This window comes from Podarcis muralis, chromosome 1 (genome assembly GCF_964188315.1).
Source record: "Podarcis muralis chromosome 1, rPodMur119.hap1.1, whole genome shotgun sequence".
Classification (NCBI taxonomy): domain Eukaryota; kingdom Metazoa; phylum Chordata; class Lepidosauria; order Squamata; family Lacertidae; genus Podarcis; species Podarcis muralis.
The window spans coordinates 88,537,585-88,557,087 of NC_135655.1; the positions used below are offsets into that span (position 1 = coordinate 88,537,585).

The 19,503-nt window shown below is 42.5% G+C and overlaps 1 protein-coding gene across 2 annotated transcripts in view; it reads right to left on the bottom strand.

Annotated features, from left to right (window-relative positions):
* CNTNAP5 (contactin associated protein family member 5) overlaps window positions 1-8,811 on the bottom strand; it is a 294,516-nt gene extending 285,705 nt beyond the window's left edge. For both annotated transcript variants that reach the window (XM_028742744.2, XM_028742734.2), the window contains exon 1: window positions 8,418-8,811. Coding sequence is in view for 1 of the 2 variants with exons in the window: in XM_028742734.2 (XP_028598567.2) it covers window positions 8,418-8,499 (82 nt within the window). In the remaining variant the exon portion in view is untranslated. The remainder of the gene's footprint in view (window positions 1-8,417) is intronic.
* Between the last annotated feature and the right edge of the window lie 10,692 nt (window positions 8,812-19,503).

Consider the following 19,503-nt stretch of genomic DNA (forward strand, 5'->3'; position numbering starts at 1 on the left):
CCCCAGAGGTTCTGTTCTCTGCTCAGCTCTTTTTTTAAAAAAAATCAAATCTAAACTAGGGGTAGTCAACATATTGCTCCCCAGATGTTGCTGGACTCCCATCATCCCTGCCCATTGACCAATATTTTCTGAGTCTAATGGGAGTTGGAGAGCACCACACTGGGTACCTCTTCTGTAAAACATCTTCCCACAGCATCAATGTTTAAGTAAATGGGCATCACATGTGTGCACAGATGAAGGGAAGTTCTCTATTCTATTTTTATGACAACAATCATAACAAATCACAAACTACTGCTCCTTAAACAATGGAGATCTTAGTGAACTGAGATATGTGTGGGTGGATTGCTCTTGTTAGAAAGAAAGAAAAAGTTTCACATACATCAGTGCTTACTTGTAAACAGAAGTTTCCATTCTGGATTCCTTGTTTATGAAGAAGGATGGCTGAACTTTTCTCAGATTACAACCAAGTGTCAAAAGTGTCAAAAATAAAAACAATCTATAGAAGGGAAAACACAATAGATAATTTTGTTTTCCTCTGAGGGGTGTTACGCTATGAACAGATAACGCACTTCCATAACACCATATGTACATCCGTACCCACTAAAGGGGGTGTTGAGTTTGCCTAAAATAACATTTCAAAGTAAGTTCCAGTTTGAGAGAAGTATCAGAGAAACAAAAACTATTTATATTAAATGAGTAAAAAATGTATTATGAGGAGGACCACCAATGCCAACATGATAGAGGCATTGTTTTCTCCCTGCTGTTGTCCATGGATGTAAACCCACAAGCTAGAGTTGCATTTTTAGGCACATTTACAGTAATTAGTAGCATGGCCAAATAACCGATGAGGGGATCAATAACTCTTGGGGTAACAGGATCCTTGATGGAGGTGAGATTTTCCACACCCCATTCTTTCCTGAGGATCCATGCTCTTTTTTCAACACTCCGTCCCAATGATTCCTACTGTCTGTACCCAAACATGTTAAATGCCTGCCCTTGTAGAAGAACTAATACAGCTCTCATTCTGAAACTTGGTGGGCTTCGTCCTCTCAGAAAGGGGCACCATGCTTGCAAATTGTTTTCGCTTACGGCAGAAAATTCCTTCGCTTAAAAACAAATGAAGGTGCCTTGCACAAAAACCTTTGGGTGTATTTCCCTACAATTTGGCAGTCTTAATCCACCCTGTAGGAGCTGCTATGGCTACAAATGCCGTGCCTGAAAAAGGGGAAGACATTATAGCTATCTTTAGATTAGTAAATATAATAATAATAATAATTTATTATTTGTACCCCACCCATCTGGCTGGGTGGCTGGGTTTCCCCAGCCACTCTGGGTGGCTTCCAACAAAGATTAAAAATACATTAAAACCTCAGTCATTAAAACCTTCCCTAAACAGAGCTGCCTTCAGATGTCTTCTAAACGTCAGATAGTTGTTTATCTCTTTGGCATCTGATGGGAGCGCGTTCCACAGGGTGGGTGCCACTACCACTAAATGGGAAGCAATAGACCTTTGTCTTTAACAGATCTCATTTGGTCCCGAGTAACAAGTCAAACTGGAAAGATCCACAGAAGCACTACTTCTCAATGCTATAATTACAGATACAAGTCTAATCTTGGGACATCTCTGGGGTTAAAACACAGTGTTGTTGCAGTGGCCCATTTGTGGTTCTCTGCAGTTGCTTTTAAATATAGACAAAAAACATTAGCCTCCTGGATCTTGTCAAATTTGGTTGTTATATAGAAATATGAATTACTCAAATACCATAACGATCAAGCCACAGTCACTTTAGGCCATATTCTACTGAATGCATCTATAATGCTCATGCATGTGATAGACTATCATCCCACTTTATAAAAATGGAATTTCAGTCACCTAAGAGTGGCTAGGGAGCACATTGAGAGCCCTGAGCAAGTAAGTTCCACTGGAAGCAATAGGCAGTGGTGACATATTGAAGACTTAATTCTCCTTTAGAGTCTTAGGGGGAATTGAATGTAAAAGATGTAAAATGTATCTAAAATTTCACTTGAGAGCAACAGCATGTCATCAAGTCTCAATGCTCCCAGTGGGAACTGCAAGGTCTATTTCAACCCATGTGGTGACAGAAACATCCTGGACAGGCAGTCTTAGTCAGCTCAAATCACTTGTTGAAGAACACAGACAGGCATCCCAGAGACCAGCTTGTGCAAATCCTTAAGAGAGCAGGGATCCAGCAATGCATGGATTCTAGAGTGAATCCCTGCCCAGATCCCCACATTGGTCTCTAGATCAGATCCAGTTTGCACACTTTGGAATCACAACTGGTCAATGGTTAGGAAGGAAATACATTTTGAATTGGGATTTGTGAAGTCTGGTGTGTGTGTGTGTGTGTGTGTGTGTGTGTGTAGGCAGATTTAATGTGATGCGACCACAACGGAAGACAAATGGTGCAAGGCCAGCCTTACCATTAGGCAATCTCATTGCTAGAATTAAAGTAAGATGCAAGTCTGGTCAGCTTTGTACAAGGGAAGCTATCTCATTCTTTATCTCAGAAAGCAAAATGTCTTGTTGAAGTACTAAACTGGTGTCCATTAGACATCCAGGTATCATGAAAGCTTACGTAGACTGCTAATTAGAACAATAAGGCATGAACAAAAGGCTGTTAAGGTCTGACAGTACTGGCTTCTCCTGTACCCAATTCAAAATGCTGGTTTTAACCTTTAAAGCCTTATGCAGCTCAGAACCCCTATAGCCAAAGGACAAACTTTCCCCTTTCAGACCTTCCTGGACCCTGATTTCATCATCTGAGGCCCTTCTCTGCATGCCACCTTTGTGAGAGGTCCAAAAGGGGGCAATAAGAAAATGGGCCTTTTCAGTAGTAGCCCCTCCCCCCAAGAATTTATGGAATGCTCTCCCCAGGCAGGCCTGCCTGTCACCAACCTTGTCATCATGTTGGCACCAAGCAAGGACATTTCTGTTTTACAGGGCATTTTGGCAGCACCAGTGATACGACTGCATTGTGAAATCTGCTTTTAATCATGTCTAATGATTCTATTATTGTATTTTATTTTTATTGTAAATCACTTCAGGACTTCCTTAGTTGGAGACAATGTACAAATAAAATAAACCTAAACCAAAGCTAAAAAAACTATTTTGTTCAAAAAGAGAACTCCTAAGCACACAGATGGTTGTAAAAGACTTTCTCCGTGGAGAAGTTACTGCTGCCATCACTTTAATGGCAGAGAGAATGCTGGGTTGTTTTTAATACAATAAACCTATTTGCCTCCTACTTGGATATCTCCTTAATTTATTGCAGAAACTGTGAGATCAATACATAATAACTGTGCAATTTAGGAAACATGTTACAAGGTGTCACAAGATTATCATTCCAGTTAAAATGGAATATCAGTGTTGAGATCTTTTGAAGAAAATGAGGCCAAATTTTCATAAACAGAAAAATGCCAGCTGAACTGGTCCTGAATCTGTCTGTTATCACTTCAGCAGTATTCCTCACTGTCAGATATATTGTAGTATCAGATATGACCCTTTGATCCAATAAAAGTTAATAGTTTGAAATCTTCCTCAGTCTGCCATTTCCAGGGAACAACAGAGCCACAGTAAGGGGAAGAGAATCTATAGTTCTATATGGATGGACCAATTGTTTCCTCCTCCTGCATCATGTGCTCTGATATACAATCCTAGTAGTTTCTGCAATACACAACCCCTCCCAACTTCTCCTCCATTTTGACAATATAAGTCCCTCTCTTGCCCCCATATGCCAGCTAAACCTGTTCTGGGAGTTCTGCTGACTCTCCAGAGCAGATTTAGGGGGCATAGCAGAAGAAGATTCAACTCAGTTGCACCCTGGTTTCTGCTCACTTTTTTGTTGTTTAGTCATTTAGTCGTGTCCGACTCTTCTTGATCCCATGGACCAGAGCACGCCAGGCACTCCTGTCTTCCACTGCCTCCCGCAGTTTGGTCACTCACTGTTATTTTACTGTCCTATGGAGCCTGAGATTTCTTCCTCTCATATGTTATTTTAATTTGTTCAGAATAAGCAGATACCTAAGAGTGTACAAAATAAACTATGGAATATATCCAGGTAAGTCATACTTTGAGTAAACCCACTGAATTCAATGGAGATGACTAAAGTAAGTCCATTGATTTAGTTGGATACAACCCATTGTGTGCATGTGTAAATCAACACACACAAACATCGTTGTTCATTTAAAAAACAACCATAATCCCCTCCCCCCAAATAATCACAGGATAGACTACTAAATACTAAAAGAGGAGCATGTGTGTATAATGGCAACTGTGAGAAGCACTGAATGAGGACAAAAACTCAGAACTTTCCCAGGGTTTCTTCTTGCAAGCTTACCTTTATATTCACTTGGATTAAAATGCTGTTCATTGCATATATGATATTGCAATTACGTGTGTGTGTGTTGTATCTATTTCCCAGTAATTAGTATCCTGGGGAGGAATTTCACTGCTACTGTAGTTATTTAATCTAATAAAGTGTTGTTATGAAACCAGCCTTGAGGTATTTCTGGAACTATATTAGAATGAAGTAACTTTAATGTCTGTAAGAATATCCATTGACCCTGACCTCAGATCCTGTAGCTGGAATTACAATATTTCTTGAGATGTTTTCTTTGCAATCTTGTATATCCTCATCAAGAAAATAACCGCAGGCACACTTTCATGATTCAATTACGAAAATACAAAGAGTGTGGGAATACTGCCATGTGCTAACAAGAAATAAGAAAATAGTAATCTTACGCTGAATGTCAGCCATGCAGAAATACATAAGAGAAAAGGAAGGAATCCCCAGGGATTTTGTTAAAGCTATTCCTTATTCTGCAAGAACCTCTGTTTTCAAACACCTTGCCTAGGGTACATTATGATTTGGATTGACATGGGGCTAATCTAGTAGGAGTCTGGTAAATCCTGCCTTAGTGCAAAGGCTGGATCTGAGTGACCTCCTTCTGATCCTTTCAATCCTGCGATTCCCTGTTTCTACACTGACTAGAGTTCAGTTTCTCCAGCAAGAGAACTTGACTTCCAGTTCCAATTTGTGCTTTGGGAAACTGGACTGTTCTAATTGATTGCTACTATAAACTAGTATGATTGACAGAGAACAGATAAATTGATGGCAGTTTTGATGTGGATGTTATCATTTATTATAGTATTGGGACGTATACTGCATTCATGGAAGTGGAGGTTTTTTTTGTTCCATGGAAATTGCTGCTATCCATTTGGAGCTGACTAGTGTTTCAATCAATCACTGAAGCAAAGCTTAAAGCATCTCAGATTTGCAGGGCACAAATTCACACTCTTACCGCAACTAGTAATTTGTGCATTAAAAGTTCAGCTCTGGGTAATCAAATTTGGCATCTTTCTTTGTGGGCTGTGTCCTCTTCCTGTGGCACTGCTGAAACTAGACTTACAGCCACATCATTTGTGGCTGCACTCATGGGCAAGCTCCAGTGAACACAATGAAACTTACCGCCAAGCAAACAGGCATAGCATTTGTTGTAAAGCCACCAAGCCAGTGTCACCCACTCCTAACTTAATTTTGTGCATGACTGTTAAGCTAAACCCCAAGAAAAATTAGCAGTACTATAATTACTGGGTTGAGTCCAAATTTCCTCTGAGCAGAGTTCCACTGAAATAATTACCCTGTTGTTGATTGAAAGGCAATTTTCACAAACCCGTCATTGCCCTTTCAGCCTCCAGTGCCATCCAAAATCTGCTCCAGAGGGTTGGGAACCTTTAAGAACAGTGAGACAGTGCTCCCACCTCCATTTAGTGGGAACCTCCATTGGAACAGAGTCTATTTGGTAAAAATAAAGAGTCTTTCCATTTGCAGAATGGCAGTTCTGGATCTAATCCAGTACATATTCCTAAATACTGGGGGCAAGGAAGTATCACCAATTATGTTAACATCTGAAGAAAACTTACAAAGGGTGGTGATTCAGATATTTTAAAGGAAATAATTTTTAAAAATGATTTAAATTTGCTATAGCTGTCTGATTTCAGTTCTGGGTTTTGACCAACATGCCAAGGCCTGTCTTACTGAACAGTGAAAACTTTTCCTAATGGCTGAAGTGAATTTCACTGCAGCATTTGTTCATGCTCTCAAACCATTAGGAAACAGAAGAAACATGCAACTCTTGGTGCTTCATGGAAGAATCTTTAACTGAGCTCCTGGGAAAGAACATCCAGTCTAATTCATTGCTCAGTGACTAAGTAAAAACTGTACAGTGTAGTAAAATAGTCAATTATTGTGCTTTATAAAGATTGAATTCCAAATATATAGGGATAAATTTGTGTGTTCAATGTGAATGTTCATTGGCACTGGGAAATTAAAAGTGTCACCCATGAAATTGTAAAACTCATTAAAGCAGAGTATCCTTTTAAAAGTTACGGATTAACTTTATTACCAGCTTGGTGATAGCAAGTCTGCTTGCTTAAATCCACTTTCTTTTGGCATCCCTGAACATTATCAAACCATATTAACCAAATGTGATTGGAACAAGGAAAAACTTTACTTCCTGCTTCATTTTTTTATTTATTAAAATCAAACCTGAAGGCACATCCACTGGGAAGGCTGATACCAATTCACAATGCTTACTGCATTTGCTTTTTCCTCTGTATTTAAAGCCTTCTATTTCTTCACTTGTGTAGATGTGTGAAATATCCTTCTTTTAATGCCTCCGCCCCCCACCAGCTTTTAAGGTATGGAATCAAAAGGCAAGAGTGACCTCTAGTGTTCACAAGCCCATTAGAACTTGAGAAACAGCTAGTTCTCTCCCATCACTGCATGAAGAATGTCATTTGTTTTAAATATATCCCCACCATTTTAAACTCCTATAAATTGCATCCAGGGAACACACAGCCAAGCAACATTTTTTTAAAAAGTCTAGCAAAATGCATCTCTTTAAAAACAGGTTTCATATTCTAGAGTAATTCCTGGAGTACAGTTTGGATCCTCAGCTACTTCAAAGGACAGATATGACCTCTGTCATTTCCCCTGGCATAGAAGCACTTGCACAAACTAACTCATACCTAGCAGTGTTTTCTGAACAATTCCATTTAAATCCTGAATTTTAAACACTGCCACTGTATCCTCCTGTTCCCTTCATCTTCTAAAGCAAAACATTGGCATATATGACACTCTTGGGCTACAATTCTCAGCAGACTTCCAGGGGATTGATGCCCATTTGGCTCAATGGGACTCAGCATGCTAATTGCATGGTTAGCTATCCACAGTCATGCTAAACGATCATCATGGCAAAAGCGCCAAGGCTGAATCTGAAGAAAGGTATATATCCATGCTTGCCTCCCTGTTTCTCCCTTTTGCAGTGACACTGCACTTCACAGAACATCTTATCACAATAATTGCCTCCTAATGCCTTGTACAACATCAAAAGGGGGTCAATTCCCCCACAACACTTAAGCTGAGGGGGGTGCATGGGGAGGACAGATGTTATGGGGATTTCTTATCAAATGGAGGACACAAGGAGCCAAACGGTATGCCAAACAGCTTTTAAAAGCAAAAATGTATAAAAAGTACCAGTGTCTTAGTCCTATCATCAGATTTGCACCACTGTTGTTTTTCTTTCTTTCTTTTAAAATCCACACCAACCCCTTCATGTTATGGACTCGTTCAGTCACATGGGCTTCCTAAGTCTAAATGCCATGCTGTGACAAGATCTGGCTTTCTACATTCCAAAATATAGTTAATCTGCCCTGGCTGTGGGGAAAATAGACACCAGGACTGATAGGTGAAGCAGCAAGATGCAGTTAGGATGGTTCAGATATTTTCCCATGCCCTGCCTAAAAAACTCCCAAAACAAACCAAACCCAAAAGGATTCCAGTAAGGGATGGAGAGGTCGTTCCATGAAGGTAGGGTTACACAGAATTAAGTGGGGCGCAATCTAGTTTGGCAAGCAGGGGCGTGTAGTTATGAATCGTTAAACACTCAGCAGGAGAAGGCAACCGAGGTGACTAAAGGCATTTCCTTGATATCATCAGCGGCATGAAAAATGAAATCTTAACGCAGGAGTATAAATAAACGGCAGTTTAAATGCAAGTAGCAGGGGGAGGTAGGGGAGGCACTTTTTTAGAAAGAAGCCCGAGGCACATATATCTATCGCAGAGGGGAAAGGATGTGCAGATTTCCTGCCATTCCAGGATGGAAGGCCCCCATCACCTTAGTTCCTCAGTGATACAGAGAGGCCGATTTGCAGGGAATGCACTTAAGCGAACTTTAGACGCGGGAGCCACGCACCTTGCGCTCTCGCTCCCTCTCTCTCTTTCCCTCCCCTCCCACTACTACTCCAAAGAGCATCCCCCCGCTCCAGACCTCCCCGTCAAATGTTGTGTAGGCACCGGGTGGCTGCGAGATACAGGGCTTCCTTTGATACTTACAGTTGGTAGCTGCTAATCCAAGATGCCAGAAGCTGAACAGCAGCAAAGTCAAAACGCTGAAGAGTTGGGGGATAGGATCCATTTTCTCGTGCCGTCTCTGCCTGCGTAATCTCCAATTTCAGAGAGTGGCTGCTGTGCCTTGGCTCCCTTACTCCATCCGGCATCCAGGCACCCTTTTGGAAGACGCCGGAGAGGGAGAATGAGAAAGACACCTCTGCCCCTCCTTACCCAGATCTTCTCGAAAGCAGCAGCAGCAGCAGGTCCAAAGAGACACAGAGAGAGAAAGCAACTGCGCCTCAACGCCAAAAGGCACTCATAAGGCAGGTCCTGAAATCCACCTCCAGGAGCTGCGATAGGGATTCAGCCAGCCTGGAGCTGAACAGCTCCTTATAGGCGCGAGGAGCCGTGCGCGCTCACTCCACCTCCTGCTCAGCCTCCTCCTCCCCGTCACACCTCCCGCCTGCTAGGGAGGATCCTTTCTCATTACTATTATCAAGCCCTGATGATAAGCGTCGGAGTTACAGGGGAACTTGGCTGCCCAGAGCATCTTTCTCTCTCACTCACTCTTAGTTAGGGGGGCTAGCTAGTGTATCAGCCGCGACGGCAAGGGGTGGGGGAGAAGGATAGCACCCAAATGAAGGTGGGGATGGAACGGAGGAAAGGCGGGGGGGGGGGCGATTTGCAAATCTCTGTGTGGCCCTGTCTGCAAAGGAAGGAGAAGGGAGATCTTAGAAGATGAAAGGTGCAGGAAAGAAAAACCTCTCTCTCCCCCCTCTATTTATCTATTTTAATATTTCTTTCTTTTTCCACACCGCACTGCATTCTGTTTATTTATTGCAAGTTGAAAACTAGGAAATTTATTGTGGCAGGAGTTTCTGTAGCTCATTTCATAGGCTGCGTGAAATGGACAGCGTTGATCATTCTGCTTTCTCTCTCTTTCTCACACATAGAGGGAAGCGGGGTGGGGGGAGGAAGGATACCGCTGATGAGGCTCTTTCTACACACAGAGAGAGGGAGGGGGCGTCTTTAGCACAAGATGAGATTTGAAAATGAGTGAGGGGAACGAATGAATGCCGATCTACTGACTGGAAGCAGGGTTACCATATATTTTCATGTGTTGATAATCTACCCGTGCAAATACAGAAAAGCACATCAAGCCATTCATTGCAACCAAACCACAGCACCAGTGAAAGTCAGTTCCTGAGCTGGAAACCGAGGCAGTTATTGGAGCCAAGTTTCTGTTTGACGGCTTGATTCATTTCTGACAACTGTCAGAACCGTTTTGCTATTATGTAGGAAAGGAGGAAGTGTCAGACTGAGTCCCCCCCCCCTTTTCTTTTTTTCTTCTTTTGGATCAGTGATTCCAGGTGGGGGGAAATGCTTTGGATCTCGTCAATTGCAGGCTGTATCAAAGATGGATAAAAATTACATTAGTGATCCCAACTTTAATCCTTGAGGAGAGAATTTATTTGGAGCATTAAGGTCTTTGTTGGAAGTAATTTGCTGGTCTACAGCCATAATAAACAAACCAGAGAAGGGTCAGAAATAATTAGCGGTTTTTTAGATCACTTGCCCATATTCTTATGATGGGCCCATGGAGAATGGAGCTCTAAATTGCTGGCATGTTGAAAGAAAGAAGGCGGTGAGAGAAAACACACACTTGGGCTGTTTTGTGTGGGAAACTGCTTGCTTAGTGATTAGATAGCCTGGAGAATTAATAAGCAACAGCAAACGGGATTTTGAGCTTTAAATGGACAATCAAACAAAAGCTAAATCGCACTTCTCTATGGGATTTTTTTGAAAGAAAGAAAGAAAGGACAAAATGCTGCTACAAGGATTCCTTATGATAACTTTATATGAAAGAGAGGAGAGAGGCAATAGAAATCAAAGTCCTGTGATGAGGTAGGGAAAATTGGTTAAGTTTCTAATGTTTTCAGTTGCAGAGGAAAGATAAGCACATGGCCAAGTGCTAACACCCCCAAAGTGATGAAAACAACCAACAACAAAGCATGAATCTCATTGGATTCCTTGAAATCTCATGATTTATAAAATAAATACCATTTATTATTATTAATTATGCCCATATAGTATCACCAATGTACAGTCATGGCACTTTGCAGAGTGACAGAGAAGGACAGCGGGGGAAACAACAACTGCCAACCTCACAATCAAAAGTTTGACAGAAAGGAACACAACAGAGGGAACACTGGTGAAGATAAAGGCTGGCAAAAGGAACAGAGGAAGAATAAATCCAGAAGCTCGTGGCATCCATTTCCTTGAATGCATGAGTGGAGGGGGCAGAATTGGGGCTATTCCCATTTACTATACCCTCAAACCATGCATATTCAGATGAACATGTGGAAAGGACCTCTATGGAGGTTCAGCTATGCACGTGAAAGAATCTCTTTACGCACCTTAAGTTGAATGTGCATATTTGGTGTTGCATGTTCTGCAGGGTTCTGCAGGCATCCCATCATGGTGCTGGGCCTAGGAGATCATGATGCTGCTTCCCTCTCTTTATGTTCACTGAGCAGAGATGACTGTACTTAGTGCTGGCAGGAGTTAACCTCTAAGAGGTTGGGCCAAATGAGTTATCAAAGAGGTGAGCTTTGGAGGAATAGCTTGGAGGCAGAAAGAAGAAGAAACCATTACCCACTTGCAAGCCGTTGTGGCTGGGGTGGTGGTGCCACAGATGACAATTGCTTACCTGGATGGGGCAGCAGTGGGAACACCAGATTAGGCTCTTAACAAAGCAGGATTGTGCCACGTGTGTCTACCTTTGATGATTCTTTGGAATGTGCAGGTAGAAAATACAGGTGGGGCCTGAAACAAAATGTTCCTGCTCCATGTTTCAGCCAATCAGACATGTTCTTTTCAATGAGACTCCATTCTGCTCCCCCTTCCACCCAGTTTTCCACCCCCACAACAGTCAGCCAGCATTCTGTGTACACCAGGCTTCCTCAACCTCAGCCCTCCAGATGTTTTTGGCTGACAACTCCCATGATCCTAGCTAGCAGGACCAGTGGTCAGGGATGATGGGAACTGTAGTTTCAAAACATCTGGAGGGCCGAGGTTGAGGAAGCCTGGTGTACACTATACTCAGTCCTTAGTAACCTTTCTCTCCCCTTTTAAGCTGCCCCCATCCCCACAAGGAACTGATGAGCAGCCTTAGGCAAAGCTTCCTGAGATACTCAAAAGGGAACAGGCTATTCTTCAATATTTTAAATAAAATATTTCCTGCTTAACTGTTCCTTTTGCCACTGGATAGGGATACCACCAACCTTTTCAAGCTCCAAACCTGGACATACGTCTTCCGGGACACATTCCTGAGAGAGTCACATGACCCACGCCTCACTCTCTCCCTGAACAAAGCACTTTGGGCAGGTGAGAGGGCAGCTCTAGATTGTGCGAGCCCATAGCACCCAAAATGGCCGCTGGGATTTTGCAGAAGAAAACAGGATTTCCCATTTTTTTCTCGGGGCACTTCGCAGGTATGGATAGGGCAGGTGAAGAACTGGGCTTTTGAAGTGCCACAACCCCCTGAGCTGATGACAATCCCCCCCCCCCCAAAAAAAAATGAACATAAGGAAACTGTCTTATGTTGAAAGAGACTATTGGCCCATCTATTACACTGACTGTCAGCAGTTATTCAAGGTTTTGGACAGGAGTCTTTTCCAAGCCTACAGGGAGATGCTCTCTGAGGATTGAATGCGGGCCTCATGTGCTCTGCAGCTGAGCTTGGGCCCTTCCCTTAAGGAAAGTGCCACATGGTGAGTGGGGTATTTAGAGGAGACTCCTGGGTTTTGCAAAGTATAGTTTCCAACTTTGTTGTTGTTGTTTAGTCATTTAGTCGTGTCTGACTCTTTGTGACCCCATGGACCAGAGCACGCCAGGCACTCCTGTCTTCCACTGCCTCCCGCAGTTTGGTTTCCAACTTACCTGAGAGTATAGTGTCTTTTTACATGCTAATGGATAAATCCTGCTTTCCCACCCTATTTTGGAAGCCTGGTGATTTTCATTCTATGGTTAGGCTGATGATACACATTAAGGCTTCAGCCAAATCTACTCAGTTTGCCTCTATTCTTTGATAAGAACTAACTTGAAAGGTGGACAAGGTAGACAGTGTTTGGTCTCCAAATTATGCTAAGGTTAATGAATCCCTTGTACAGATAAAAAACTATAACTGAAAAATCCTAGCTGGGAATAGAAAGTGCAGTAAAATTATGGTGATTTTGATCTGCTTTTCTCAGTCAGTTCATGCTATACTTTACTCTTCAAATAACCTATATTTCAACCATACATTATAACAACAGCAACAAATCCCTTGCAAAACCATGAAGGATTGGATTCAAAATGTCTCTTCCATGTATAGGAGAGCTTCTCCTGTGTGGTGCGCCAGATTTAGCTCAAGATCCTTGTGAGAGAAAAGTGAATTAAAATTCAGAGCCATGCCTCTGCTTGCACATTGAAGTTGCAGAATGTCTTGCACAACTTTCAGTGTGCTGTTATATAATATGTCACATATAATATGCCACATATAATATGTCACATATATGTCATTGTCACACAATGAGTACTTCCACTCCTATTTTATGAACAGGAATAGTTCAAGAACACGCTGGCAAATTCAGATTACACAATTACAGTTGATTTGCTTGTGCAACAAACTTGCTTCCTTCTGAAACTGGATGCTGTTCCATAAAGAGAGTATAGAGAAATGTACTGGAAAGCAACGCAGAAGGAATGCTCCATAAAAAGGCAGCATTGTCTAACCTCCCTGCAAACTTTGTGCCAATAAATCAGGATGAATGTTCAATGACCAGCTTGCCTGAAAGTGACTGAAGTCTGATGCTACCTCTTGCAAAACTGCTCACAGAACAGTATGGCTGACAGAGTTTCTTCCACCAGCATAGGGGTAGAGAACCTGTGGCCCTCCAGATGTTGTTGGCAGGCCCAGCCAGCATGGCCCGTGGTCAGGATGGAAGGAACTATAGCCCAACATTTGGAGGGCTACGGGGCCCTCCCCCCAGTCTTATCTAGATTGAACATCATTTTATTGGCACTCATCCAGTCCATTACCAAGGCAAGATAACAGTCCAGCACTACCACTGCCACACCTGCAGATGTAAAGGATCAGTAGAGTATTGTGTCATCAGTATATTGCTGACCACGTACTCCAAACCTCTGGTTCCTGTTTTCAGGATATTTCTCATATATGGGTTTGAATACCCTTATTTCTTCCTGATAGTGACTAAAGTGGAGTGATTCATTGCTGAGGTTTACCATGTAGTCTTGTGCATGCATACAAAAAGTAAGTCCTACTGAATTCTATAGGACTTACTCTGAGGTATGAAATTTCATAATGCTTTCCCTCCCGATTTGTTCAGACGGCACATATGAATATTAGCTCTCTGTTTTATTCATGTCTCGGGATGTCTATCCTTTCCACCAAAGCATTTGATAATGCATTCTTATGGGTTTGTAGGTTAATCCATCAAGCTCATTCAAATCAGCATTAGACCACTTAATTATATTCATGGCATAAGTCAGTTTCCAGGCTGCCCAAGTGCTAATTGCTTTTAGCTGTAAGATCAGTTTCCAGCCTTTTGAGGAGTCTCTGTCTATAGAGTTGCTGTTAAGAGGATTCTAAAGTGGGGAAGGCTACATGGCTGATCCCAAGGGGCTGCTGGGTATATATCAAGCATAGGTAACATATGGGTGTTTACAACATGTTCCTGTCACTCCACATCTTTGCTTTTATCTTTCCAGGCTCAACAACATTCTCCCCCCCATCCTCACTGGAAAATCTGTCAGTTTGTTTATTTGCGTTCTGCTATTTTGGTTTCTAAGCACCACCATCCACTGCACAATCCTATCTGTATAATGCAGCTTTTGCCAAACTGGTGCCATACTGGCTGGGGCTGATGGGAGTTATAGCGCAAAACATCTGGAGGGTGACAAGTTGGTGTGGAGTAGTTCTTTTTAATTTTTTTATTAACAATTTTAACATAACAAATTATCAAAACAAATCATCTTCATTATTTCCCCCCTTTTTTCCCTTCCCACTTCCCCAGCAAACCCTACCCCCCAAGACTTCCCTCAGCTCCTCTCTCTTATTTCTCAACTCATCTTATTCTCTGCATATTGTAAAATTGTATACAACCTTGTATTATCTATCTACTATATTAAAGGTAAAGGTACCCCTGCCCATACGGGCCACAACTAGGGTTGTGCGCTCATCTCACTCTATAGGCCGGGAGCCAGCGCTGTCTGCAGACACTTCCGGGTCACGTGGCCAGCGTGACAAGCTGCATCTGGCGAGCCAGCACAGCACACGGAACGCCGTTTACCTTCCCGCTGGTAAGCGGTCCCTACTTATCTACTTGCACTCGAAGGTGCTTTTCGAACTGCTAGGTTGGCAGGCGCTGGGACTGAACGACGGGAGCGCACCCCGTCGCGGGGATTCAAACCGCCGGCCTTTCAATCGGCAAGTCCTAGGTGCTGAGGCTTTAACCCACAGCGCCACCCGCGTCCCGTATCTAGTATATTAACCCTCAATAAATTTGTGTATGTTTATTCAAAACCTGCCAAGGAGTCCAGTTCATTCTGTTGTCTTTTTAAATAATTTGTAAAAAGCTCCCATTCTTCTTTAAAGTCACAGTTGTCCTTATCTCACAATTTGCATGTCAGTTTCGCCAGTTCTGCATAGTTCATCAATTTCTCTTGCCACTGTTCTTTTGTCGGGGTTTCCTCATTCTTCCATCCTTGTGCTATCAAGACTTGCCGCAGTGTGGAGTAGTTCAAGCACCTGGAGAAGGAGGAGGAGAAGGAAGAGAGGACAGGGTGAAGCCATGAGTGGAGGGGGCCCTTTTCCTATCCCTGGGACCCCCAAGAAACTCAGCAAACCTGCTGCACCTGGAACTGCATGTGGAGAGTGCAGCTGAGTGGGACACAATTGTGGGATGCCTGAGGAAGTACCATCTACCTGGGGCTTGCCCATGAAAAGCAAGCAAGACTAGGGTGATGTCTGCTGCTTCTTTTTGTTGTGATTTTTTGTGTGGGTGAGAACCTGAAGCCTTAGAGGTAGGGTCTGTCAGAAGCAGTGCTATTTTTCTAGAAAAAGAGGGGCTAGAATTCGCCATGAACACAATGGCACCCACCTGAGAGGCGCCAGAAAGTTCCAGCAGAAAAGAAGCCCAGGTCAGAAGGAAAATGAATTGATAGTGATTATACGTGTGTGTGTGTAATTTTGATATAATGCAACATTTTTATATGCAACTGTGTATTTTTAAATATTTTGTTTATGTTGTCTGTTGTTGCTTCTTTTTTGTACACTGCTTAGAGATATTTTTAATATATTGGTATAGAAATGAAATGGTCAGAAATGAACAAGAAAAGAATGTAACTGATTTCCTTTGTACTCCTGAATTCCATGAAATAGCCATCAGTATAATGGCATGCATAGATGTTCCTCTTTTTACATCTCTTCTGTTTCTTTGTACTTGTGTTGACAGTACTCAAGGGATAGGGAATTAAATGGACATAGAATAGTTATTTTCATTAGGAATCACCATACTGATGGAGTAGGACATGGAGAATTAACTTCAAGAGATCTAATCTAGAGCAATGACTAACTGATAACAATAATTATTATATGTCTATACGTACTTTAAAAATATTTATGCCAAAAATTCTGCATTATCCCATAATAATTATTTTGTATTATTCTGTATTTTTGCATCCCCCCTCCCCTAAATTGGCCTTTTCCATTTTGTACTTTTTAAACTTCATCTTCAATTACTTCTTCCATTAATGTATCATTGGTATTTATGCATTGATAAAGACTCTTTGCAGTGAAGAAGCCTATGAATGAGCAGCTGCCAACAAAATCTGAAAGTCCGATAAATAATGTGACCAGGACTCCCAAACACAGCACAGGCACCCCAATTGCATGAAAACCTATGAGCAGACAGGCCACATCAATTCATGGATGCCTGGGGACAGATCCAGCAGTGTAGTCCCATTCCTGGTTAAGCATGCAGTGTTGACTTTATTAGACTCATGTATGAAGGGGGCTTGCCATGGTTCTGTTTTTGTCCCTTGTTTTCCATTTTCTGTGGAATTGTTTTTGACAGGCACTATATAAGTTGTTCCTGTTTGCATGTGCAACTCTTACAGCCCCATGAGCTGTGCTCTATTTCAATTCCTGCTTCTGTGTATTAAGGTGATCCATAAGTGATGCCATAAAATTACTTGTACCAGACTTGATATTAAGCTTTTCCCATTCTAGAGTTAATGAAAAATGCTTTTCTGTGGAAATTCACGTATACTGTAATTTTACCAATTCCTGTTTTGAAGACTATTAACATTGGCTCCTATTTCATTCTTTCCCAACTTCAAACCTACAGCTTCATTAACTGTGGCAGCCCTGCAATATACTGCAAGATGAATGATTTCAATTTTGGAAGTATCCATGGTTGAGATTTTCGATATCATTTTCATGTCTTGTTATTTCTAACACTCAGTGACTCTCACACATTAAAGGATTATTATTATTATTACTGTTAATATTACTACTAATACAATTATTATTGGGAGCAGCAGCTTTAATAGCTAGAGGAGAGGTCCGAATAGACTAATCCATGTCTCAAAAGACTGTTCACAAGGTCCTTAAAGATAAAGGGACCCCTGACCATTAGGTCCAGTCATGGACAACTCTGGGGTTGCGGCACTCATCTCACTTTACTGGTCAAGGGAGTCGGCGTACAGCTTCCGGGTCATGTAGCCAGCATGACTGTTTCTGGCGAACTGAGCAGCACACGGAAACACCATTTTCCTTCCCACCGGAGTGGTGCCTATTTATCTACTTGCACTTTGACATGCTTTCAAACTGCTAGGTTGGCAGGAGCAGGGACCTTATGATGAGCCAGATTGCCATTTTCATAGAACCATAGAATCATAGAACTGTTGAATTTGAAAGGACCACAAGGGTCATCTAGACCCTTCCAATGGAGGAATCTTCTGCCCAGTGTGGGTCTTGAACCAATCACCTTGAGATTAGGAGTCTCATGCTCCTAATGGACCCTTCCCTTCCAATGCAGGAATCTTCTGCCCAGTGTGGGTCTTGAACCAATCACCTTGAGAATAGGAGTCTCATGCTCTACCAACTGAGCTATCCCAGCTGTCATCCCTCATGTATGTGTTGGCACTTCAACCCAACCCAGTGTAAGACATCAAGGAAGAAAGAGGGCTAGTTTACGCATGAATACTCATAACCTGACGACTATAGCATCATTTGATCACTTGCATGTGCAGTTGAATAGCTATCTATGGTAGCACCTATCATAAGGAGAACTTTCATATTCAACTATGATTCATCATGCAGTGAGTGATATCATATATATATATATCAAACGATACAAATGAACTGAGCGATGTACATGCATGTGTGAATCAGCCCAAGGAGGTTCTCCTGTGTCAGATGCTGCCCCTGACTGTGCAGCGTTGCAGTGTGCAGGAGATGCATCTTCTCTGGTCCCTTTGTGCTGCCTTCTGTAGACTTTTCCTATCCTTTGGGTCAACTAAGAGTGTGGGTTTCCATTGGGTCTGTCCACCCAGCCAGACCTAAGCTAGATCATGTTTCAGTTGCCATACCTTGTTTAATTTTAAAGCCAATCCATAGACAGGAAGCCTTAAATTCATTAAGAACAATGACAAAGTAACATGTGAGGAAGGAAGCCCATATTTATATGCACAAGATTGCTGGTCGAACTGAGGAAGAGGGACTTTAGTGTAGTGGATTAGAGAAAAGTCTATGAGAGTCTAGCAAAAGGACCCCAAACAAAACAAAGTAGAAAGAGGGGAGGCAAAGGAGAGCAGCAGTGATGCTGAGGGATCCATTAAAGGCAGAGTCTCAGACCTGCTTATTACAAAGAAATGGGTAGACAGGTTCAAACGGATGGGTGAAATGTGGGTTATAGCTCCTGATAGGAGTTATTCCCAAGCAAGCATGTAGACAAAAGAAACTATTGACACATGCTACACCTGTGTTAGTGCTGCCTACACCATTTCATTTATAATAAGCCATACTATTCCCAGTGTTCCGTTACAGCAGATGGCTGCACAAGATGCAACATGCTGTTCATTAGGGGACAGAGCTTCTCTCCCATCTCCTTAAAAAACAATAATCTTTTTTCTCCTGTTCTCTTGGGAAAACAAAACATGCAGCACACAGTGCTCATACTGGAGATGCTGGGAGAAAACTAATGCAAGTGTCCCTGAAGGGAGATGAATACACCAATTTGGTTTTCAAATTGGAAAGCCCTGTTCATTCATGCTACTCCAGTCAACTCCGAATGAAGTGTTTGATACAAGCAGTAAGATTCACCGAGAGCCAAGAAGTTCAGTAATGCTTTAGCCTAGTGGAGGTAGGGTGGGTGCCTATAATTTCCAAACACTAGAAATTTAGAGAGGTGCTTCCCTGTGGTCAATATCCTTTTGTGTTTACACAGAAATAAGTCCCATTCAGCAAATGGAAAGACTTCCTGCTAGCAACTTCAGCCCATTTTATTGCTTCTTCTTGTTATTGGCTAGGGGACTGGTGACAGACAGCCTCTGGTTTTTCCTAAGCAGGCATTTTCTCCCTCGCCTGAGTAGCTGCTACTATGCAGTGGATGACAAGCAGCAGTGGCGTAGCGTGGGTTGTCAGCACCCGGGCCAAGGCAAGTAATTTGCGCCCCCTAACCCGTGGATTTGCGCCCCCTAACCTGTGGATTTGCCCTAACCCCAGATGTTGCGCCTGGTGCGGCCGCCCCCCCTGCACCCCCCACGCTACGCCACTGACAAGCAGTCATATCAGGATTCAAAATAAGGAGACTATCAGCATCAGCTGTTGTATTTCTTGTCCATACCTTGCTACCCACTTCCCAAACAACACAAATCTTACATGAATTGTTTATTCACTATTGGTATGTAAGAAGTGGGGGACCTGATATAAACAAGGACAGAGGTGCTGCTTGCTGCGGGTGTAGCTTGTCATGTGTGGGGTATGGAAGCCTGCACTGACTGAAATTCTGTTTCCCAGACA